The 24299-nt window shown below is 44.7% G+C and overlaps 2 protein-coding genes and 2 long non-coding RNA genes across 12 annotated transcripts in view; 2 read left to right on the top strand and 2 right to left on the bottom strand.

Moving 5' to 3' along the window:
* Positions 1-516: 516 nt before the first annotated feature.
* LOC310838360 (UPF0575 protein C19orf67 homolog) lies at positions 517-12885 on the bottom strand. Of its 6 annotated transcripts, XR_014560943.1 has the most exons (8): positions 11089-11324; positions 8084-8385; positions 6935-7079; positions 4659-4759; positions 3467-3652; positions 3111-3233; positions 742-1259; positions 517-687 (listed from the first exon to the last, which is right to left on the bottom strand). XR_014560943.1 is itself a non-coding variant. In XM_083725574.1 (7 exons), the coding sequence occupies exons 2-7, from the start codon at positions 8359-8361 to the stop codon at positions 1085-1087; spliced, it is 1005 nt and encodes a 334-aa protein (XP_083581700.1). In that variant the 5' UTR covers positions 8362-8385; positions 11339-12885; the 3' UTR covers positions 517-1084. The 6 variants fall into 6 exon arrangements, 5 of the variants coding, with proteins under 5 accessions (XP_083581700.1, XP_083581697.1, XP_083581699.1 ...); XM_083725574.1 differs by lacking the exon at positions 11089-11324 and adding an exon at positions 11339-12885 and having other exon boundaries at positions 517-1259; positions 6935-7076; XM_083725571.1 differs by lacking the exon at positions 11089-11324 and adding an exon at positions 11339-12880 and having other exon boundaries at positions 517-1259.
* Positions 9823-23967, top strand: LOC310838361. Its single transcript, XR_014560944.1, has 2 exons — positions 9823-10219; positions 23753-23967. It is a non-coding gene; the product is annotated as an uncharacterized lncRNA (long non-coding RNA).
* On the top strand, positions 14403-20283 carry LOC310838362. Its single transcript, XR_014560945.1, has 2 exons — positions 14403-15446; positions 15599-20283. It is a non-coding gene; the product is annotated as an uncharacterized lncRNA (long non-coding RNA).
* The window catches only part of PKN1 (protein kinase N1), a 64091-nt gene continuing 56840 nt past the window's right edge, over positions 17049-24299 (bottom strand). For all 4 annotated transcript variants that reach the window (XM_083725557.1, XM_083725558.1, XM_083725555.1 and 1 more), the window contains exons 21-22: positions 24159-24239; positions 17049-22513 (exon numbers count right to left, since the gene is read on the bottom strand). In XM_083725557.1, coding sequence (XP_083581683.1) covers positions 22310-22513; positions 24159-24239 — 285 coding nt within the window. In that variant the 3' untranslated portion in view covers positions 17049-22309. The remainder of the gene's footprint in view (positions 22514-24158; positions 24240-24299) is intronic.

Genomic DNA, 24299 nt, shown 5'->3' with positions numbered 1-24299 from the left:
TGCAGGCATTTTTGTATTGTCAAGTGTTTGAACATACAGTGGTACCTTGGGTTACAGACGCTTCAGGTTACATACACTTCAGGTTACAGACTCCCTAACCCAGAAATAGTACCTCGGGTTAAGAACTTTGCTTCAGGATGAGAACAGAAATTGTGCTCCGGGGGTGCAGCAGCAGCAGGAGGCCCCATTAGCTAAAGTGGTGCTTCAGGTTAAGAACAGTTTCAAGTTAAGAATGGACCTCTGGAACGAATTAAGTACGTAACCAGAGGTACCACTGTATATTACTGCTGATTTTTTATTTTTATTTTTTGGCCTATTTCTTGTTCTCTTATGTTAACTAAATCATGTTCTAGATCTGTTCTAAATATTTATTTAGACAGCTTTCTAATTTTGTGCACCACCCTAAACATTGTCAAAATGAATTGCCAAGACTGGAGCTGAAAGGTGAAAGGATATTGAACCTGATCGTCTCCAGCACCCTTCTACTTCTGAGAAAAGTTCCACACATCAGTAAAGTTGAGCCTGAAAATAGTCACCACTTCTTTATTAAGAAAGCTATACATAGACATTTTAAAAATAAAAAGCTTTCTAGATGTCCCCGTTTAGGTATTTCAGATACTTTGACCTGCCTTAAGCCACAGGTGCCTAGAGCTCAGAGGGAAACAGGGAATTCAAAGGCAAATGTGACTTCCAGCTCTATCCTGCTGAACCTTGTAAGGAGGAGCACAAGAGCCTCAGTACTTTGGTGATGTGGCTTATCTCAAAGTGGGTTGTACCTGTTCAGTGGCCAGGCATAGGAAGCCAGCAGAAGGGCAGGCAAGTATATTCTTGTTCAAAAAATATCACTTACATCTCATTGCAAGCAGTACAAACACAAGAGCATTAACATTAGGAAGGGGGGGGGGGACCTCAAAATTTTTCAACTTCAACACAAAAATCCTAAACTGGCATATCTGCATGCCAATATCTAGCATGACCTCACTGTGCCTAATGTGAGGGTAGCATCTTATGCCACATATGTGACATTGGTGGTGGCAGGAGGCAGTGGGCTGCCCCTTGGTGGCATACCATGAAGGTACGTTTTTCACTGCACCTGTTCCCCTGAGCTCACCCAGCAGGAGGACTCGCGGTTCAGCAGACCGGCGCTCTGAGCACTGAGCATCTGCACCAAGAGGTCCGTGGCGAGCGTGTGGGAGGGTTCCTCAAACCCGATTGTCAGGAGCTGCTGGTAATCCCCCATGGGCTGGCGGCACAAGACCCTGTGGGAAGAAAAGGCAAAGGGGGTGGTGGCATTCCTGGCATCCGTGCTATTTTTAACGTCATTTGAAATTAGTTTGAACTCATCACTGCTTTTGTTGTTTTGGGCTCCTATATACCACAGTTGTGATTCGGTGGTACATAAATGGTTGATATAAAAACCTAAACATCCAGTTCAGCCCCCTGATTTTAATGAGCAGTCACTACAGCATGGCTACATAGGGTTGCCACTTTTGTTCTGACAAAATACAGGGTTGTGGGAGGGGGCGTTATTATTATTATTTCCATCTGGTGCTGAAGTGACTTCAAAGCAATCCATTACAATCTATTGCAGCCTAACAGGATGGCCTCTCTGGAATTTGTTACACACAAAAAGACAAATTTGTAAATCTGTCTGTTTTTGGCTACCCAGAGCTTAAATACATGACCTTTCAAACACCCTTTAAAGCACATGCACTTGGAGAGGATCCCTAACTTGAGAGAAAGAGAGAGAGAGAGACTTGAAATACAGGACAAAACTGTATCTATATAGAACATAAGCATTTTACATTGAAATACGGGACAACCGTGTATTATATAGGACAGGTGGCAATCCTACCAGCTACAGAAATACACAGGAAGGCATGTATGAAGCCACAGGTGAAGCCAATGTGGTCTCCTTCAGATACTTCGGACTACAACTCCCATCATCCCTGACCATTGGCTAAGCTGGCTGGGCTGAAGGGACTTGTAGTCCAAAACATCTGAAGGGCACCTGGAATACCTTCACTCTGCATGTCACCTTGCACTTCAGCACACAGCTATGACTAAGCTACATTCCACATTTGCCACTGTCAGAATGTGCCCCTTACGAGTACATCTTTTCCCAGAAGCAAGAGGAAATTCAGTGTTTGAAGGTGGTTTGTGGTGTTGTTTTTATTTTCATGCTTGTTTCTTTGCATTCATTCTTACAGGCTTCAGTCATAATATTGAATCAAGTTCCAGGCATCAGCTGTACTTGTATTTACCATAGTAGAAAATGTGTGGGAAGTTTCAACCCACTCATAAGATAAGAGAGAAGCCACTTGCCATGCACACATTTCAAGCTATATCCCACAATGCAGAAATGCCTTAAAATTACAACTGTGTTGGAATCTGGAACTGTTGTGATCCCTGGTTTAAACTTCTTCCTGAATGACTTCCTGTTACATGTCTGGGAGGGTGCCAAAGATAGTGTAGACAGGAGCAAGTGTATTTTTCATAGTGTATGTGTCTGCTTCACTTTCGAAGCTTAAAATAGGGAAATGATGTTAGATGCTACAGCTGGGCATCTTTTCCAACCGTGTTTAAAAGAATCAAAGAATGAAGCCCATGATTTCTGAAAGAAAGGCACATCCTGAAGTTAACTCGTGCTGCTTTAATAGATTAAATAGATTTTAATAGATTAATAGATTTAATAGATTAAATAGCTATTAGCTTTAATAGATTAAAGTGGTGTGCAGAAAGAAATAGTCTGGCAAGACTGCTGGTTGAAGGTAAGTGTAGGTTTTAAATGTGGCCAAGATAGCATGGGATAGTGTTAATCTATTGGCTCCGATTCATACTTGAAGAAGCAGGAAGGAAGTAGAGCCTGAAAGGAAGCAATCTGCTTTACCAACAAGTACTAAAAAGAGAAGAACAGGTTGCCCTTCTGTCTGTTGCCCCCACCGGGTTCAGGTAGGTTATTGAAAGCTTTGGTGCACCCCCTGTCTTACTTGTTAGGAGATCTTGAGTATGCAATATTGCTTTGTAAACATAAAGCACACTGGGAGACCACACAAGACTCAAGTCAGCCCACCGCTGTTCTAGACAGCACTTCCCTGCTGCATGCTTACCAGGAGAGCACATCGGAGCTGTGGTCACTGTCAGGATCCAAAGGCACCCAGCGCCCAATGGACCAGAGCTTCTGCATCTTCGCTGTTGTCTCATCTCCTGTATCCCTGAAGCACAGGAAGTAGCTACAACGGAAGGACAAGGTTGCAGTTAGGCAGGGAAGAATGGGGGTGGCCAGTCAAGCAAGCCTCAGGAAAAGTGGCAGTGGAATAAAACCACACCAAGACCTGCATCAAGTAGCCTTGAAGTGGTAGAGCAGAGGAATAAGGTGGGGAGGGGGGGGTCAGTGCCAGATATGGCTCTCCATTCAGGTCCCCTCCACCTACACCCCATATCTCCAGGGTGTCCTGCAACTCACTATTCTGTCCGGGGTGTTTGATTCCGGCAAGCAGAACCTTCCAAGATATCGAGGTTCCAGCGCATCTTCTTATAGAGGTTGCGGGGAATATGGGCAGCTGTGTAGGGTGCTGGGATGCAATATCGGAAGATGGAAACTTGTCGCAACTCATTTAGCCAGAACTTTCCACAGAAGAAGCATGAGACACTGGTAGTGATTGACAGACAGACAGGTAAGATCAGCTGTGCATGAGATTGGATGTAGAGCACATAACTTACAAAACACATGCAAAAAGCTAATGATTACATTTTCCAGTTAAACCAGTTTTCCAGATGATTTGAAAATATAAAGCTAGATTGCTATAACTGAATGTTGGGTTTGAAATATATTTGCTGGAAACTGAAACCCAAAGCTAAACAATTGGGGAGAAATGTGGGAGGATAATGTAAAAAAAGTAATAATATTAAATATATTTTGAAAGAGACTTCATTTTTATATCTGCTACTCTCCATCTTGGGGGGGGGGGGGGAATCTAACTGGAAGACCTTATTGGTACAAAGACTCTCCTCCTGCCTTTGGACTGAATCTTGTGTGCTTCATGGTATGCAGAGAGCTGATTTATTTCAATGCTGTGCATTCTATTATTTAAAAATTAATATTATTGTTTGGCATTTATAGACTGCAGGTTGGATCCAACGTAGACCTAAGTGAAAGCCACTTAGCAGTATAGTTGTTCCACTGGTGAAATGCTTATGGCAGTAGAGTATTGCTGTGTAACTGAATTAGGTTGCTGGCGACTTCGTTGTACAATAGATTGCACAATCTGTTGTGCAATGACTTTCCGCTAACGCAACTGCATTGGATTCCCTGGTGCATAATATGAAAACTTACCCATTCCCTAATGCAAGAACCTTTGTGCTAGCAGACAGGGAACACCAAATACAGCCCTGTCCAATTAAGCATGTGCCTCTGGGCAGCTCACAAGATGAAATCAACAACAACCATCAAGCAGCACTAGCTCAAAAATTAACAAAAGCAGCATTGAACTAATAAAACAGCACTAAAAGCCAGCAAGGGGAGAAACTAAACGGTTGTAAGAGCTAAGCTCTAGTGACTAGCAGGCACCAATTCCAGAGCAACCTGTTCCTGCTAGCATTCTGGGGCCACTTGTGCCACACTTGGGCACATGCAAGTCTTGGAGACTGTCTCCTACCTGAATGGGTCAGTGTCTTCTAAAGAGACAAAGCTGAAAGAAGCATACATCAGCACCAGTTGCTCAAGCTGGCAGGCCAACTGCTGGGATATCTCCAGGAGCTGTGGGGGGAAGTGCAGAATTGCAAATTCAGGATGCACAATCTTAGCTGATTGGGAGTTTGGGCACAACACATCCACTTCTTCAAAAGTTTAGACTGTTTGAAGTAAGGAAAGTGACAGGCAAAATGCTCTGGAGCATGTGGGATTTGACACAACATCATCTAACCTCCTTGCAACCAAATTGGGATGGGTGCTCAATAAACAGGTTGTCTGGAAGTGCCCCAAAGGCTTGAAAGGGCAAGTTCTTGAGCAGTGGGAAGTGAGAGATGAGACCTCTGTCCTTCTGGTTGTATACCCGGACATGCCCCTAAGGGTGAAATGTGCCAGCCAAGCTCTTCATATCTGGATTTGTTTATTTAATTATTATAAAGGTATACAGTGGTACCTCGGGTTACATACGCTTCAGGTTACAAACTCCGATAACCCAGAAATAGTACCTTGGATTAAGAACTTTGCTTCAGGATGAGAACAGAAATTGTGCTCCGGCAGCGCGGTGGCAGTGGGAGGCCCCATTAGCTAAAGTGGTGCTTCAGGTTAAGAACAGTTTCAGGTTAAGAACGGACCTCCGGAACGAATTAAGTACTTAACCCGAGGTACCACTGTATATCTACCTTTCTAATGTGTATATCTTATTCAAGGCAGTGTATAGTAATTATAATCACAGCAGAAAAATACAATAATAATTATGAATGTAAAAATAAAATACAGTAACAGAGACAGGCATGGCTGATCAAAGTCAGTCTTCAGTAAAAGGCACTTCAACCTTCAGCCTGCCCAAACGAAAACAGAAGGCTGACAGAGAGGAGGAGGAGGTCTTCTAGATTTCATGAGGCAAGCTGTTCCACAGGTGCGGCTACTGAGAAAGCCCTATCCCTTGCCCCAAGAGCCATCCTTACACAATGGATGGGTATCTGCCAGAAGCACAGAGGGTGGGAAACACAACTAAGTCCAGTAGAATTTCACCCTTGGTCAGCTATGAGTTTGTAAAGGAAAGTGGGTGAGAGTTCATCCCTTTAGTCTGCCTCAGATCTTTGACCAACCCAGTTGCTGACCTTTAATAATAATTAAAAATAAAAAATATTGTTTTTACCCTGCCCATTTGACTGGGTTGCCCCAAACACTCTGGGCAGCTTTCAACAGGATATACAAAAACACAGCAAAACAACAAACAAACAAACAAACAAACAAACAAACAAACAAACAAACAGAATATCACACATTAAAAGCCCTTATATTGAAGTGTATTCCTCCAGATTGTATTGGGGGTCTGAGCCATCCCTGCTCTTTGTGGATGTAGGAATCAAATCTCACATGCTACGGTCATATTACCTTTTCCCATTTTACATATATTGTGTTTAGCAAAGAACCTGCTAGATTCCTTCCTTTCTAAAAGCCCAGCATAGAAATCAGAGTTATAGTTATACCAAAACTAAGGGTGGCATTCTGTTAACAAGTCCAATCAGCCCAAGGATTTATGTTGCACAGCTGGGTTTCCTTCCCCCTCTCGTTCCCCTGCATGCAGCCTGTGCCCTCTCCAAATCTGCTCTGCAGGGTTTGTGAAACACCGAGAAGAGAGAGAATGTCCCATGGCACAAGGAGAAATCTTTCTTCAAGGAACTACTTAGTGCTACATTGAATTCCATCCCAACGCTCTTCCAATTTCACTGATTGCCCACTTCACCCTGAAATAACTTGTTTCCATAGATTTCTTCTTCCCAAACTACACACACTTGTAATGGAAAAACAATCTATTTGCACAGTTGCTTCAATGAGTAATATGAGATTTATTATTATTTTAAGCAGAAAAGAAAAGACTCTACGACTGTGAAGAAGAAAGGGAAGGGCATTGGCCAAGGATGGGCTGGATGCGGACTAGAAAATTCAGGTGCAGTTTTGGAATGCTATACAATAAAGTTTGATTGCGAAGGGGAGGAGGGAGTCAAAAGAGACTTTTAGTGTTAATTTCAGTTCTTTTTCCAGAGCCAAAGATTGTAGCCTTTTGATTCCAAGCACTTCTTCCATAGAGCCTCCTCCCCCCACCTTTTTTTTTTGGCCTTTTCAGATCAGTTCTGCAAAGGTGCACACAGAATGTCATGTAAGCTTTTTGAACCAGTTTAGATGAAGCGATTGTGCCTCCCAACTCTATGGGGATTTCCCTCCTTGGCCCAGACTCACACGCCTCCTCACTGGTTCCTGTGGGGGTCTTAAATAAGGAGTGCAGCTTCGCGCTGTGGATTCCAGGTAGTGGAAGTAAGGCTGGCACATCTGCAGGAACGTGGGCATGGCTTTGGCAAATTGCTCCTTCTGCATTCTGTCTCTGCTGGAAATAGGAGGCCCACAATATGGTCATCACACTGGGAGGAAATGCAGTGTCTCTCTTTGCTCTCCACTCCAAGCCCCTCTTCTTGCTGGGCACATGCTAGACCCACACTGCATATTCTGCTACTGGGGAAGTGCATCATGGCAACAACCCAGGGCTGACTTGAGGATTCTGGCACCGTCCAGCTGCAAACTAGACCAGACAGCCCCTTGGCTTGCTATCTCTCTGGCAATAATGTAGTATGGAAACTTTCCTCCCAAGCAGCCCATCAACTATAGAGTAGCCCAATAAGCCCTGTGCATTTTCCAGGTCACTCCAGGTACAGTGGTACCTTGGGTTACAGACGCTTCAGGTTACAGACTCCGCTAACCCAGAAATAGTACCTCGGGTTAAGAACTTTGCTTCAGGATGAGAACAGAAATTGTGCAGTGACGGTGCAGCGGGAGGCCCCATTAGCTAAAGTGGTACCTCAGGTTAAGAACAGTTTCAGGTTAAGAACGGACCTCCAGAACGTACTTAATTACTTAACCCGAGGTACCACTGTATTCTCCCTGATCAATTTGGCCTAATTGGGGGGGGGATCCCAAGAAGAGGGCAAGCCCCTGAAGGAGGAAAACTGGGTGTGTAAGTTACACACACACACACACACACACCACTGTGGGAGATTAAGAGTTCTCCATTACATTTGCCACTTAGCAAGAATCCAAAGGGTACACTGGTACTCACTCTAAATCAAGTCCCACTAAAGCGGAGATTCAGCAACCAGAAAATTTGATGGGATCTCAAATTTGGGGTTTTGTAGTTAATGGAGCTACCTTAGACATCACTAGGACTAGCGCAGCCAGCCAGTCAGCCTCCCTCCTTCAAGTCCCTGCTCCTCCCTAATCTGCAGTGGCTTCATAATTACAGTCGCCTCAACGTGTCTCCCCACCAAACATGTGGCCTGCCCAGATTGCCCAAAGACTGCCCACCTCCTCCCCAGCTTTGACTCAGCCCCCTGCCACCTGTACAGCAGGTACGTCTGGAAGTCCTCTGCTTTCTTCAGCAAATACTTGAGCTTTTCCGTAATGGGAGCCAGGAGTTTCTCCAAAGTTACATTCATTTCTCCAGGCGACTCTGGCTGGAGTGGGGCGCTGCTCAGCCAGTGGGTCTCTGCTGTGGGCGTGGAGATCAGGCAGAGCCCAGGGCTGTGAGGACTGAGGCTCAGGGTGCCTTCAGGGCTGGAAGAGGGAACATCCAGTGAGCCGTCAGAGAGACAACTGTACCCTTGCTTGCTGGCCATCTTCAGTGACCAGCTTCAGGGAAACTGCCAAGAGAAAGGAAGAAAGTTAAGCAACAGGACAGCTTACCCATTCCCAAAAGGGCTTTAGGTTTCTAGACCGGTCCTTTGCCCAAGCCCCCCCGTTAGAGGCAGTGAGGTCTAGGGGATAGAGTCCTGTGTTCAAACCCTGCTCTCCTCATGAAGTTCACTGGGTGACATGTGGCTATTTGTCTTATCTCAGTATGTAGAACCTGTGCATACTGTTCTGAACATCCAGTAGTGTTACAAATGGGTTAGACGTTTGACATTTTTATTACGTCTTTCTTACAAAAGATATACGGGCAGACCTGCAACATGGCTTTAAATTGGGATCCTTTATATTTAATTTGTTAGAGATTTCTTAACCTCCCCTTACAATAAGGTCCAAGGACGGCTTACAACAATAAAGCACACTATTATTAAAACAGTTAAGAGCATAAAACAATAAATGTGCAAAAACAAATAAAAACAGTTCCATATTTTTTTTTAAAAAACAACAATTAAAAACAGTTCAGTTTATAAAAAATTGAAAGGAGCTCCAGTACAGATGCAGACTGAGATAAAGATCAGACAAATTCAGGAAGGATCAGGCTGCCCATGGCTCCGAGCTTTGGTGGTTCCAGCACCAAAGGCAGAACACTTCCAAATACTAGGCTGATCAGGTGATGCTTGTGAGCTTTCCATAGGCATTTAGTGGACCACTGTGGGAAAGAGGGTGCAGATAGATAGGCCTTCAGTATGATCTAGCAGGACTCCCCTTATGCTTTTAAAATTGCTTTACAAATGGCGACTGCAACAAAATGTTTCAGTGTATCTCCCCCCCCTTCACCCGGAGTCCTTGTCTAGTCAGAATAAAACAAGGAGCTTTGTAGGCCTCTGATGGGGGTGACCCTCAGGAGTGGAAGTATACCCATTTCTGTTCCCACAGCCCAACTTCTAACACTTTACCTGTGTTGCTATATGACCCTAGAGGCCTGAAAGACTCACACCTGGGCATTTTTTAGCTGAGGTTGTAAGATTGGGGCTTGGTCATGAGAGGGTTAATAGACTGCTACAGGAACTGTTGGGAACTTTCTGATTGTTGGTGGACAAGTGGTGGAGCTCTTCATTTGTTAGGGAAATTACAGGTAAATGGCACACAATGAGGAGGTGCTAGCTGGGGAGATAGGCAAGAGTCATTTTGGCCAAAGGCATCCTTTTCTGTCTCCTCTAATCTAATCTGTGTCTGGGAAAGAGAACAAAGGAGGTGGACTGAGGTTAGACTGGGGTCAGGGGAGACACACAGGGAGAAGGCTGAGCTGAGGTTTTTGGGCTGCTTAAGCATCTCTGGGGATCTGACATGGGTACCTTGGCATTTGATTTGTTGGCATCTTTGTGCGGTCTGCCTTTACCCACCAGTTTGTAAATAAACTCAAGTATTAGTCTCCACAGCAGAACCCACCTTTAAATGACAATTCTGGAACTTGGGAGGAAAGCTCTAGAATGAAAGTGCTCAACTGAAACTAATTAAAAAGTTGAATTTTATTCATTTGGGTCTGAATTGAGACAATGGTTTCCTGTCCCGGTGCAAGTGCTCATTTACTCAGATGATTCTGTCGTCACTGCTGCTATGATAGGCCATTTACATTATGCCTGAATTGTCACAGAGTGTACTTGTTACATTCTATTCTGCTGCCATTTAATGCCTGCCTTTACACATACACCCCTTTGAATTAGGAATGGTGAGCCAGGCCAAAATGATGAGTGGGACAAAAGTTGATAGGGTATAGGGCCTCAAACAGAGACTGCCATTTCTCCCTGCTGGCAGGCAGCAAAATAAAGCAATCAGAGCAGCAAACAGGTAGGAACTGCTTCCTATCATTGTATTTTCATACTAGTAAATGGTTAACCGGCTGAATTTCTGCCTTTCATACAGCTGTTAAAGGAACAATAATTAATAGATAAGGTTGTCAATGGCTGCCATCTATGATGGCTGTGCTCTGCCTTCATAATCCACCTCAGTACTTGATTACTGCTGTGCACTCAGTGTGGAGCTACCCTGGGACCTGGTCCAGAAGCTGCAGCTCTGGCTAGACTGTTGGTGGGGACAGACTACTACCACCAGCACATAATTCCAGTGCTGAAAAGCTTGTACTGGCTGCCTATACATTAATGGGCCAAGTATTAACTGACAAGGCCCCTAACAACTTGGGTTCAGGATATCCTTACTTAGGGGCAGACAACGGTAATCTTTGGTAACATGGCACCCTGTGCGAGGCCAAATTTGGCCCCTCCAAATGGATCTTCTCAATTTTGTGTCCCCTTGGTTTGGGGGAAACGACCTGTATTGTCCTAAATCTGGCACTGCCTTATTTCTTATATTCTGGAGATATCACTGTGATCTTTCCGGGGGGGGCGGGTGTCTCCGTTAGTAGTCCCCCATGGTTCGTCTCCAGTAGGAGCCATGGAACGCTTCGTCTCCAGTAGGAGCCATGTGAGGGTCCAATTCTGTGGAACTCACTCCTGATTGAAAATCAGACAATTTCCTTCCTTGTTAAACCTGCTTTCTGCTTCAGCAGGCATTTTAAGTTGTTTGTGCTATCTATGGTTTTCAGACTGATAAGATTGTTTTAGTGCTTGTGGTGGGGGAAAGCAGGCTAGAAATATTGGAAATAAACAAAATATACAAATCCCCCAATTTTAATGCCTACCCCCCTCTACAATACTCACTACAAGGTGTCAGAAGCCTGAAGAGGCCAATGCCCTCCCTTCCTTTGAGATGGGTGTTTTTTAAACTGACTTCCTAACATTCTATGTTCAACTGCTCTCAACCATAGAGTTAAATCAATAGGCCTGCATAGGCTTCTGGTTTCTTTGCAGCCTCCTGCCCTCCCACCTGCCCGCTCCATCTCTGTAGGATTATGGAGCAGTAGATATCTTTGTGACGGTTGGGAACCTGTTGAAGAAAATGGAGACATACCTGCCGCAGATACTGAGAGTAGTCCACACACCGCTAAGGTTATAACTGTGATGGCCCCACACTTGGCCAACTTGGACTTTTCTAGAAAGCTATCAGGGTTCACCTGGAGGGGGTCCATCCCAGCCAATAGCCTTTTTGCCACCTCTGGTGGCAACATGTTCCACCCAGGCAGGGCTTCCTCCTCCTCATTTCAGAATCCAGAACAGGTGACACAATCATAGTGATGAGAAAGGCTAGACGTATGGCTGCATGTGGACCACTCTTTAAGAATGCAAGTGGACAGCTAAGAAACCTGTTTTCTCCTTTGAGTGTCAACATATTGTCCCTGCCGTGGCTGAACAGCACATATTATTGTATAGAAGGCGGCTGGGTAATCCTGAATCCTTCAGTCACACCTTTACATGCTCTGCATCCTACTGTTCCTGCACTAAAACAGAATAGCTTCACCCAGCACCACCTAATAACTGAATTATAAAAAAGGAAGTTCTCTCTGAACAATATGACAAATACCTTCATGGTCTGTTTGTATTCACTGCAGCTTCCCAAAGGTTCACAGCCGGGACTTGAGAGTTATCAGCTTCACCATAACTATAAAGCCCTAATGGCCTAAGTAAACATTGCATAAAAATGTATGCAATAAAACTGTGGTGCATGGAGTTTTTAAAAGCAAGAAGTTGCTTTAGGGGGAGGCAGCTTAGAGCACGGGGGAAGGAAGTGCTGAATTTCTTTTCCCCTCCCAGTCTTTCTCTGCTGCAATCAGCCACTACTGCCCCAATCAGCTGTAGCTCCTCCTAGAATCCAGGTGTGCTTGCAAGGATAAATACATGTTTGGAACTCCATGATGGGAGCCCCTCATTTGGAATCAAGAAGTGGCAACATTTCCTCCACCTGCTGAAAATCCTCTCTGAAGTTGCTTTCCCCTTTAAAAATCAGAACAGAGAGGCTTCGTTACTCCCACATCTTGGTGTGTGGCACCAAGATTGGCTCTAAGTAACGAGAGATCAATTCCTCTGGCCACAGATTGAAATTTACAGCAAAGGGCGAACTCTATTGTCTCAATGATCTATCAACGTCATGTTTAGGTAATAGGTCTAAATAAGATCAACAGCAACTATCCTGGGATACATTTAGATCCAGCAGGAAGGCAGAAGTGGGAAAAGGCAGACATGGAGCTAAACTCATGACCAGGGCCATGCACCCCAGCAGGCATTGTTCATGTGCTTATGCTCTGCACATGTGATGCATGCTGGTTGGCACCCTTGTAGTGTTTGTTTGCATAGGTAACATGCAGCCATCAGACAGCATGGTGAGGGAGCTGCATTGAGAAACTGGAGGCTGGAGCTGTGTGTGCCCTGTATCTGCCTCAGCTAGACTGCTACCTCCAGGAGTGATGGAGAATTCTGCTTTTATCAGGTGTTGGCAGTTTAGTTCACTTGGCTTCTGGACATGGGGGGTGGACACATTTTCCTTTACTTTCAAAAGCAAAATGCTTTGGAGAAGTAGTGAGGATGTCAGAGAATTCAGACTGGAAAAAGGGGGGGCCGAATTGCTAATTGATGTTTGCTTATTTACCCAACTGGAAGTAAACAAGATTTGCATTCACTGTTGTTATAGTTTTAAGCCTGCATATATAATTGATGATTCCTTCCCCGTTTTCATTCCATTTTCTTTGCCCTGAAGTGAATGGTGTGGAGTAACATAACTGAATATATAAAATTCTGCCACAGTGGGCAAGGAGCCAAACAACATAGTTTTTGTCAGAAGACGAACTACAACAAAACCCAAACCAGCACTGCATGCAGCCTACACAGGTTGGAACTGAAATCAATGTCTTCTTACATCCCGAGAACAATTTTTGTTCCAGTACCTCACTGAATTCACAAGGCGAAGTGTAGCAGGGGAAAGTTGCATAGGTTCCACCCTGCTTATATCTTGAGCAAAATAGGAGCCAAGCATTCATTTCCCAACATCATCTTCCATAGAAGAGGAAGGCAGTGGAGGTTTAATTTGGGATCTAAGCCTCTGGTTATCTCCTTTCTTTCTTTGTATCATATACCAGCTGCTAAGGGCTGAGCTGAGCTATCACAATGACAGCGTGCACACACTGTCCCTTTAAAGCACATCCAAAACACATTAATGATAATTAAGAGTAATAAGAAATGCAGAATAAGTGATAAAGAATGGAAAATCATCAGAGGTGTTGATGGAGCTAAACTCCATTGTATAAGACAAGAAGTTATGTTATATGATTGCTGGAAATGATATGTTAAAAAAAAACCTAATAAAAATGTATAAAAAACAATGAAGAGTTACAATTCCTAGCAACCCTTAACAAACTAGTGTTCAGAATTCTTTGAGGGAAAGAAGTTGTTTCGGATGTGCTTTAAAGGGATAGCATTTACAGGTTTTAGGAGCGTGGGTCTAACTTACATCTCCCAAAATGCTTCCATGAACTTTTAAATTTGCATTTGAGCCCCTGCTATGCAATGTGATAATTTGTAATGCAAAGGAAAATGTGTGTGGATGGGAAGCAGTTATAATCTGAATAAGCATCCTGTGTATTTTTTCATTCACATTGCAAAGTGCAGCATAGTGTGATCCCAGGGATATTCAACTCGAAAGTAAGCCTTGTTGTATTCAGTGGGATGTACTCCTGGGATATGAGGGGACGCGGGTGGCGCTGTGGGTAAAACCTCAGTGCCTAGGACTTGCCAATCGCATGGTCGGGCGGTTTGAATCCCCGCGGCGGGGTGAGCTCCCATCTTTCGGTCCCAGCTCCTGCCAACCTAGCTGTTCAAAAGCACCCCTAAGTGCAAGTAGATAAATAGGTACCACTTTATAGCGGGAAGGTAAACGGTGTTTCCGTGTGCTGCACTGGTGCTGGCTCGCCAGAGCAGCTTCGTCACACTGGGCACGTGACCCGGAAGTGTCTCTGAACAGCGCTAGCCCCCAGCCTCTTAAGTGAGATGGGTGCACAACCCTAGAGTCGGACACGACTGGCCCGTACGGGCAGGGGTACCTTTACCTTTACCTTACTCCTGGGATATAGCTCCTCCCACCCGACCATTGACTGAGTTAGCTGGAGCTGATGGGAGCTGGATTTCAGCGACACAAGGGAGTGAGTGACACATTTTCCATCCTTGTCTTTAACCTCCAAGTAATCAGTTTCCTTATGTGCTTTTGGTCTTTTCACACTCCGCTTTGGGATGTGGTGAACTGACATTTTCCAAAACTGACATTTTCCAGTAAACCTGTGAATACTGAAGTTTCTTTCAGGAAAAGATACAGACTTATGCCATGCTTTCTCCTTTTGGATGGCTGGGGTGAGGAGTTGGGTGGACGTCATGCTGCCCAATTGCAGAGAATTGAGCAGCTGTCCTTGCTCTAATGCCAATTTCTATGGCTTCAATACTAATACTATTCAGGATGACTCATCTGAATGCAGAAGGAAGGTTGGTCTAGAACTAGTACTTCCTTACACTCGCTTGACGATGGGGGAACTCAACCTTCCTGGGATGTTGCCTCCAGAGCAGACGCAGGATTCCTATAAGTTAGCACATGGGTAGGCAAACTAAGGCCTGGGGGCCAGATCTAGCCCAATCGCCTTCTAAATCCGGCCCGTGGATGGTCCGGGATTTAGCGTGTTTTTACATGAGTAGAATTTGTCCTTTTATTTAAAATGCATCTCTGGGTTATTTGTGGGGCATAGGAATTCATTCATTTCCCCCCTCAAAATATAGTCGCCCCCCCCAAGGTCTGAGGAACAGTGGACCTGCCCCCTGCTGAAAAAGTTTGCTGACCCCTGAGTTAGCACTTGAAAGCAAATTGTCCTATGGGGTATGATGAGAGAGAAGCAAAATGTGATGGGGAATATCCGTAAAGGCACACAAAAAACTCCCCAAGCAACTGTTCTCGTGTGGAAATATATTGTGTATGACTGTGTTTGTATGTTTCCATACTTTTTAGCTGCTTGACCACTTTTACTTTGTACTTCAAAATACTTGCAACTTTCTACTACATGTGCTGTTCCATATCTGTAAAGCCATGAGACTGCCATTGCCTCTGTGTCAGCAGTACCTGCTACAGTTAATTACCAGTAAACAGTGGCGTAGCATGGGGGGGCAGGCCGCACCGGGCGCAACATCTGGGGGTTAGGGTTAGGGGGCGCAAATCCACGGGTTAGGGGGCGCAAATTACTTGCCTTGCCCCAGGTGCTGACAACCCACGCTACGCCACTGCCAGTAAAGAGCCCTTTTTGAGGGCGGTCCGAGGGGAGGACAAGGCATCATCCTGCTCCAGGATAAGGAGAAAAGGATCTGAAGGGTGGCACTGGCCATTGGTGGTGGGGAGTTGTCAGAAAGCCCTTCATAACCATTCATTCCCCCTCCACATGAGGAGGCACTCTGGGGTTATCTGAAGAACCCCCAGTAAATAACAGGTTTCACGGTTTTTCATTCCTCTTACCAAAGCTGCCAAGCTTTGTTTATGCCATGCGACGCTTGTTGAATTGCTCCTTTCTGGACTCACATCTATACGCCCAACAAGTGCTTGCCTTTTCTCAGTAAGCAGCCACAGTAGTAGTAGTGCAGTCTAGTTCTTCACTGCTTCAGCATTTTTTCCTCCCATCCAGCTTTAGTAAGAGTGTTGCCAGGTGGTGTTTACTGTGGAACTGATGCTGCTCATGCATTCAAGGGTTGAGTTTTTCTTTCTTTCCTTGCAACATCCACATGTCGTCAATGGCATCAAAATGCCAGCCTGCATTTTTATCCCTCACTTAATCAAGGTTTAAAAATTCCATAGAAAATCTGATGCTAAAAATAACCTGTTAACGGTGGCCTGCGTGTGATATATGAATGACTCACTTTGCAGAATTAAACGCCTGTCTGGAAGCACCATCATCCCTTAAAGCAAGCAGAGGCAGATCTGACTTTTTCACCTTTGCTGGATTCTGAAGAGGATAAAAGAAAAAGAAAAGAACAACCTCTTGCAATGGGCTCCATGTCAAAAGGTGGCTAGATTTCCATCTACCTCACACTAACAATGGACATAAAAAGTCAGTCATGTGGTCCCCAGAGCATAAATATAAAGGACAAGGTGGTCTAGCCATGCTACCGTCCCCTAAACCTTTTCACATTATGGATACTGGTTACTGAAGCTTTCATCTTCCAGCCTACTGGAAGTGTCCTGCAGAGTTTTAAGTAGGCAGGAAGATGAAAGCTTCACACACATAACTTGGCTTCACTTCAGTGGTGGGAAAGCAGGTAGCAGGGCTGCTGAAAAACAGGACTGTGGTCCAACATCCTTAATAGTTGCACAGAGGAAGAAATGCTAACAGGGATGTAGCACACCTGCTGAAATTCCCTCTATACAGCTCTTACAGGTGCAAAGTACTGCCCTCTCTTATAAGCCACCATACCAGTAGCGACTATGTCATATTGACACAACCAGTTCAAGCCATTTATGACTCACTCCAAATGGTGGCCCAGCATGGATTAGCTAGGGAATTAAGCCATTGATAAATTCTGTGTTTTCCCTTTAGTAAGTCATATGCAAAAAGAGAGGACGCAAAGAAATTTCTTGACCCCCATTGCTGATAACTGCCAAAAAATGATGTGTGCCGTGCAACAGAGGTATCACAGCAGGAGGGCTTAATAATTTATAGACCTGCAACATGGACAAAGTCTTTAAAGATTAGGCATCAACCTCTTCATTGATTCAAATGAGTTTAATCTAACGGTGAATTTCCATCATCCTACAGCTCAAGCTGTATACAGAATACAGCACATTAGGAAGGAGACCAGAGTGAGCAGGTATGAAATTGGTCCGAAAACATTTTTTCAAAGTGGCAACTTCAGTATCACACAGATGTACAACAGTGGACAGGGAAGGAGGTGCTTTAGCCAAGGCACATGGGAAGAAGGGGCTTTCTAACCACCTGTGACAGGAAATGGCTACGTGTGCTATTTTGCTTGATTGCTTTAGCTAATTCCCTACACTTTACAGAGAAATGTTCTGTACCAGCAAGAGGTTGCAGATGAAGCTGTCCACCTTGGGAGGAATGATATACAGAGGAATGATGTCCACAGAGATGGCAATCCATGTTATCTTAGTGACACTTTGGAAAAATTAGCTTCAGCCATTAGAATAAAGTAGCATTGTCTAGTAGGGAAAAAGCAGACTCGTTTGATTTAGTTCTGTTAACTCCAATAGTAAAAGGACAGTTTACATGAAAGGAAATACAGGCCAATAGCATAAAGCAATTGTACACTAGCCTATCACCATAAAGTCACCTGCTACAAGACTCTAAGTCATCCCGGCTACCCCTTTGCATTATAAACCAGGTACACGGATCAAGCACATTTGTAGCCAGAGACGGGAAGGTGAACACAATCAACTTCAGCAAGATTCCCTTTCATTCAACTCTACTCCCAACATCCTGATAGAATGCTAGTGACTGTTCTGGTATCTGATTATGCTATTTGCGAGAATAATAGGGTGCCAAAGGTCCAGGGAGGAATCAAAGGCTGCTGGGAGCATATCTTGCATGGTAGGATGACTGAAGGTGGAAACAATCATGGGATGCAATCTTTTAATTTCTCCTCTATAGTGGAGTAAGCCAAACAAAGTGGACACAGAGTTGAGCCCAGCAGGGGGCAAGAGGGTTTAAAATCAGAAGGAAGTTGACCCTGAGGAATCAGCATTGAAGAACTGCACCCATTCTTTCAACTTCCCCACCATCACCCCCCAAAATGTCCCCACTAACAAGCAACAAAACGTGGAATATTCTGCCCCTGCTGCACTCTCGGTCTCCCTCCACGGTAAACTAAGACAGGGCTATGTGGGTGGAGCCTTTGCTCAAGATCAAGATTCTGCACCAAGGTAACCTGAATTTTGTGAGATGTATAGATCATACAAAGTACACAGATTTGTATGTATTTACTTGCTTTGAACAGGCAAAGAGAGCTATGCAGAAAACCGAAGCCTGGGTTACTAGAAATCTTTCGCTTCTCCTTTGGCTTCTGAGATTTCTGTAAGACATTACGGACATGCTTTCAAGAGCATAACTGTGACATTAAGAATTAGAAACTTGATTTTAGGAAAATGAAAGCTGAGGTTTTAATGTGCTGGAGGAGTCTGTGTCCAGAATCAAATTTGAAGCTTGCTAACACAGCCCCAAAATCCAGACTGCCCCAATGTTTCACTGCTTTACTGCAGAGCACGCTATCTGTGCTTACTGCAACACTCCCCCCCTTTCCAGCCTATAGTTTTAAGACTTGGGAATCATGGTGCTCCATATCCAAATATTGCACACTATCTATCAGAGCCTCCTCCACCCACCCCCCGCCACATTAGCTACCCCTCTTCTGCCAAAATTTACCCACAAAGTCAGTGTTAGAGTTAAGAATGGAACCCAAGAGACCTTGGATCCAATTCATGGAAGGGCTGGAAACAGAACTGAGTCCTGCCTTTTGCCCGAAGGAGAGCTCTGCTCACTTGCAAGGCTTTTGGTCAGATAGCCTCCAATATGTTAAGGACTAAGTCTACACTTTAAAACTCAAGCTTTATATAAGCAGAGAAGTGAAAGATCCAGACAGCATTTTGTGGCCACAGTGCGATTCTGGTCAGGCAACAGAGGTAGTTACAGTAAGGTAGGAGACTCAGTAGGCAAGGCAGAGTTTCAAGTCCACAGCATGATGGTGTCTCCTAGCACAAAATCCATACAGCTACTAAAGTTTGGACGTAGCCCTGTGAAAGATGTAAGAGGCAATGCAAGCAAAGAGGCACAGAGGAAGTTAACAGTGTATCTGGGAACAGAAGCTCTACTTTCCAGAGTACAGGCTGAAACACAGAAGCCTTAAAAGCAAGCCCTCCCAAATCTAGGACAGAACAAAAAGCCCTGACTTTAAAGCAGGTTGCACTGCAATTCAAGACAAGTAGGCTCAAATTTGTTGATTGTGTTAAAAGGAAAGGAGATCAACCAGCATGAATCCAATATACATACAAGGGCCAAAAAAGAATGAAGAAGAAAACAAACTCCAAGCTGCTTCAAGAAGCCACATATGCTTCAGTTCAGGAGAGAATAAGGGGCAGAACAATTTCCTCCCCATACAAAATGCTAGACAAAACCCTGGCCCTAGTTCTCCTGCGGCAGCAACTTTTACAAAACCCTTTGGTACCCCTTTAAGAGGCAAAGCTGGAATTCTCTCCCTCCAACCCCTGTGGGACGGGACCTTCAGTTCTTTCTTCAAATAGCCCCCAACTCCTGTGTTTTGGTCTCAAAACAGAATTGCATGAGCCTGGTAAAAGCTGAAGTTGAAATAGGGGAAGACTGCAAATAAGAGGAACATCCCCTGAAAGTAAGTAGGAGGCTGCAAGTATGTTCAGGAAACTGCCCTGTTCTGAAGGCGTAAGGAGGCCCTGAGCCCTTGTGCTGATACACTAGAAGAGGAGATGTCCGCTATAACCTCCTGGCCAAAAAGACAGAAATAAATTTGCCTTTTTAAGAATGCATACTCAAAGAGTAACTAATCTGTGTTCAGTGATCTCAATAATCCTTTGATACATGAAACTGCTGAGAGTACTGTAGTAAAAAAGGTGTGTTTCCTCATTCTTTTCACATAGGTTCATGGGCAGAGTGAAACTTCTAAATCTGTCTTCCACAACCTGATGGCTTCCATGTTTTTTCCGACAACAACTCCCAACAGGCCAAGCCAACCTGTATTAGAGGAGGCCAATGTGAGTTGTGATCCAAAACACCGGGAGAGCACCAGGTTGGGGAACGGTTGCTAATCAACATTAGAAACCCAAGTAGAGAACCAGGTAATAGTAGCTATGCTAAACTGATCACACATAAAAAGGGTATCATAGTGGTTGTGTGATATGAGCCACAGAGCATTTATCTTGGATGCAGCTCACAGCACCAGGCAAGAGTTTGCCAGTATTTTTTTAAATATGTAATATCTATATATAATGAATCCCAGGAACATTCGTAGGAAACAAACAAATAGTACTCAGGACAGATTTCTCCAAACAGCCTTGCAGAAAGGAGCAACGTAACTCTGCAGCATTTATGCCCAGGATATTTCCATCAAGGACCACTAATGGGGAGATGTTGCCTCCATCAAACTTCTTGCACTTCTAAGAGAATTTGCTTGGGGCCCAGGCAGAGCCACACTCACACCAGCAAGGGCTGTTCTCAAACTCTTCCCTAGAGATGTACATTGCCCCTTTCTCAACAAATCTCTGAATTGCCAAAGCTCAAGCCCAGGCAGAACCCCTTACTCACCCTTCTGTGGGCTAATTTCTCCCTAACAGAGCAGGGCAAGGTGGATGTTGTCAGCACTGAAAAGGGGAGGGTTTTGGGTATTTTTAGAAAGCTACCCTCCAAAATAAAAAGCAAACCAGGAGCGGAATATGGGGGTTGGAGTTCCCAAACCATCACCTATTCCTACGTGAGATGCACTCCCTTAGCATGGCAGCTAGCAGATGTCACTGCAAAAGCTGGGACACACGATGGAAACAACAAAATATTAAGATGGTATGGTGATTTCCAAGTGGTAGATTTGAATTAATAAATGTTGCTGAAATTCATTATTACCTGGGCTCAGTGAACTATTCTTTCTAGCTTGCAATACTTGGCTGTATTATGAATCAAGTGTTGTTTCCTTCTGAGAAGTTCCTCTCCAGCTTTGTATGTTAAACAGGACTCTTGAGTGTGCATGGCCAGCAGTCGGCAGAAGAAGTGCCAGAAGTCAGCTGCTGTTTAGTAGGCACAGAAGTTCTTTAATGTTAACTGCTACTTCATGATGAAACAAGCTCTCGTTGATTGCTGTAATCTACGTGACCAAGCCCACCCAACCAAGCAGCCTTTCGTTTGGCAAGTGTCACCTCTACCTGGATCAATCAATGATCCTGACTGTTTCTTGCAAGCACGTTGGAAGGCTCTCCCCCCCCCCACCCTGCGTATCTTGACCTAAAACCCTCCCTTGGCCTCAGGTGAGTTTGTTCAGGGCATGTGTGTGTGCTTGAATTTCTGCCATGGCTGGCACTGGGGCAGGTGAAACCATTCTACGATTCCCAGCAAGAGCAATATAACAATGCACCTACGTGTTGCGCTGTCAGCACACATGTGCCAATGTTATGAACTGGAGAGAATCTGGGGGGCCAAAGCAGGCAAGCTTTCCTCCCAAAAGCTTACACATTCAGAGCCGGTTCCATTATAGAGCCAAGGGGAATTTGTCCATCACTGACGTTTGAACCACCAAACCTTTACAGTACATTTTAAGAGAAAAGATGCAAGACAGTGGTGCAAAACAGGACAAAGAAGGTTTCCCCTTCTGGGTTAGGAGTTCAAATCATTGGGTTTCAACAAAAACACCAGAAGGGCAAGCCATATCTTTGGAAGATTTTTTTTTTTTTTTAAGGAAGGAAGGGAAAAAATCTCAGGCATTTGTTAGGTCGGGGAAAGGCCTTTTGGCTTCTGTGGCTCCAACACCTATGAATTTCTATTCGTGGGAAAGCCTATTTGCTCATTTTTGCAGGCAGTTTGGGAATCAGTGGATAAGCACATGCTATCGCAGAGACTCCGTTGCCCAAGTCTCGGGGCCAACAGTGTTTGTTCTATTGGACTTGGCCGTCTTTCTTTCTATCTCTTTCTCTGCCCCTCCCCTAGAGCTAGCCAGTGTCCGAGTGTCTGCATGAATGATACTGTGTCCTGAAGGGTGCAGAAGTACTTCTGGGGCTTTCGCGGTCTAGTCTCAGAGCTGGCATATGTCGGTGAACATTAACTCTACACCCATGAAGTTGGCAGTGCTGCTGGGCTGTCCCAGCTCCACTCGCGGAGCTAACAGCAGGGCTAGCAAGCGTCTCGAGTCACTGGTGGAGCAGAGCCCTGCCCATACAGGGCTGGCAGTGGTGGTGTTTTTCTTCTTCTTTGGGGGTGGGAATCTCCTTGCCCCCCAACTCCTAGAGCTAGCAGGCATTGGAAACATAGTCAAAGTCCTTGAAGGCATCCTGCTCCTTTTGGGTGAGGGGCCGTGATTCACGGGGCGGCGTCAGCATAGCCGCTTCGGCTGTGAACTCCTCGTCAAAGTTGCTGATGTCTTCACGGCCCTTGACTACTGGCACAAACGGTGGCTTGATCTTGCGGGCCAGCAGGGCTTCCCAGTCGATGCTCTGTGGAGATAAGAGAGGAGAGAGAGAGAGAGAAAACCATCAGGGACTTTTGATAAATATCCCATGGAGAGCTGTGAGAGAAGCTGTATGGTACTGGAATGATACAGCGGACAATGTAATAGGGGCAGCAATATAGACCAGCACACATTTAAAGCAGTACCATACTGCTATGGTTATTCCCAAATAATCGTGGGAGCTATAGTTTGTTAAAGGTTCTGAGAGCTGTTAGGTGAGCCCTGTTCCCCTCACAGAGCTATCAGAGTTCACCGGGAAGAGAGACTTGATTGTTGGACTATTCTGGAAACTGTAGATCTTTTGAGGGGTCTCCTAGCAACTCTAAGGACCCTTAAGAGACTCCACTTCCCTGAGGAGCCATGACTGTTTAAAGAGGTACAAAACCCAGTCATCAACATATATAAATCTTTGTTACTAGCAAACCAATTTGATATACAGGGATTGAGGGAGGAATGAATATAGAACGAGAGATCTCAGTTTCAACCACACAGTGAAAAACTGTTTTAAGTGCTATAACAAGGGTGTCTCTGGACCTTAAATTGAGGCTCATACAACAAAAAATATTATTTAGAATATACTGGACCCCATTATGTTTGTTAAAAAGGGCTATCTAAGGTATCTAACTGTTGGAGATGTAATAGGGATAATGCTTCTCTAAAACATATTGTTTTCAAGTGTCCTATATTGAAATATTTTTGGCAGAAGGTAACTGAAACCATCAACAGAACTGTACAGAACAGCCTTACGTTTACAGAGCAAAATATTATTTTGAATTATATGATCAGCACATGGAACCTTAAAAAAGGACAATATGAATAGACTCTGTGTGCCCTTACCATGGCAAAAAGAGTGATACTAATGAACTGAAAAAATAAAAATGTGGCTCCCTTCTACGATTGGATTGAAGACTTATACTGTAATAGGTTAAGATCTGGTGAAGTACAATAACAACTTTGTAAAGAAAAAAAAGTGGTATGATACTGCTTTAAATGTACAGTGTGGATGAGGCCTGGGGCACTCTTTCCAAATGGTGCATGCTCCATGCTGCTCCATTGCACACCACTAGGGAATGCTGTTGTGCATGCAGAGAAAGGAGCAGCTTCTTCCCTGGTACAGGTTTGAGACAGGAAAACCGCTAGCTAACAATGCTGGGGGTTTTCTTTTACACAGCATGTGTTTTGAGTGTTTCACATAATGGGATAATGTATCCGTAATCCTTTACAGCTCTAACATGACAAGAGCCAGACTTGAGTCTTGGGGACAAAGACAAGGTCACCACAAACGCATGAGAAAGAGAGATGGCTATGCGGCGCCTTTTGCAGACGAACATGTTTATCACAGCTTTTGAGGACCCGAGTGATCTTCATCAGATGCATGGAGACAAGACTCTGGGTCCATGAAAACTCCACAATAAATTTGCTCGAGCCTTTCAGAAAAGGGGTAATCACAATTTTGTGGGGTAATCACAAAAGCACCATCCCGGCTGTAATATTAGGCTGCCGCATAGTCCCAATGAAGGCTGGGCCCACAGTGGGTGCATTTTAGATGCCAAGAAGCCGGGGCAGAGGCTCTCTCAGCATTACCCTGAAGGAAGAATCTGGGAGAAGCAGAAAGACAGACAGAAACTGACCCTGAAGAATGGCTGCTTCTTCACGTCCTCAGCATCTCGCTCACTAGAGCCCAAGCGACGTTCTGGGTTTCGCCGCAACAGCTGAGTGGAGAGAGAAACAGAGAGAGATCATCAGCACCAGGCTTCCCTGTGAGCAAAACT

The sequence above is a fragment of the Podarcis gaigeae genome, assembly GCF_964106915.1.
Source record: "Podarcis gaigeae genome assembly, chromosome: 2".
Taxonomy (NCBI): Eukaryota; Metazoa; Chordata; class Lepidosauria; order Squamata; family Lacertidae; genus Podarcis; species Podarcis gaigeae.
The sequence above is the reverse complement of the archived record's forward strand: the minus strand, read 5'-3'. Positions and strand labels throughout refer to the sequence as shown.

Excerpts from the sequence above, each read along its gene's own strand:
- LOC310838360 (XM_083725571.1), bottom strand. The coding sequence starts at position 8,361 with ATGGCCAGCAAGCAAGGGTACAGTTGTCTCTCTGACGGCTCACTGGAT. Across the intron at positions 7,080-8,083 it reads CAGACGTACCTGCTGTACAG|CAGAGACAGAATGCAGAAGG; the intron begins GTGGCAGGGGGC and ends TCCTATTTCCAG. Across the intron at positions 1,260-3,110 it reads AGCTCCGATGTGCTCTCCTG|GGTCTTGTGCCGCCAGCCCA; the intron begins GTAAGCATGCAG and ends TTCTTCCCACAG.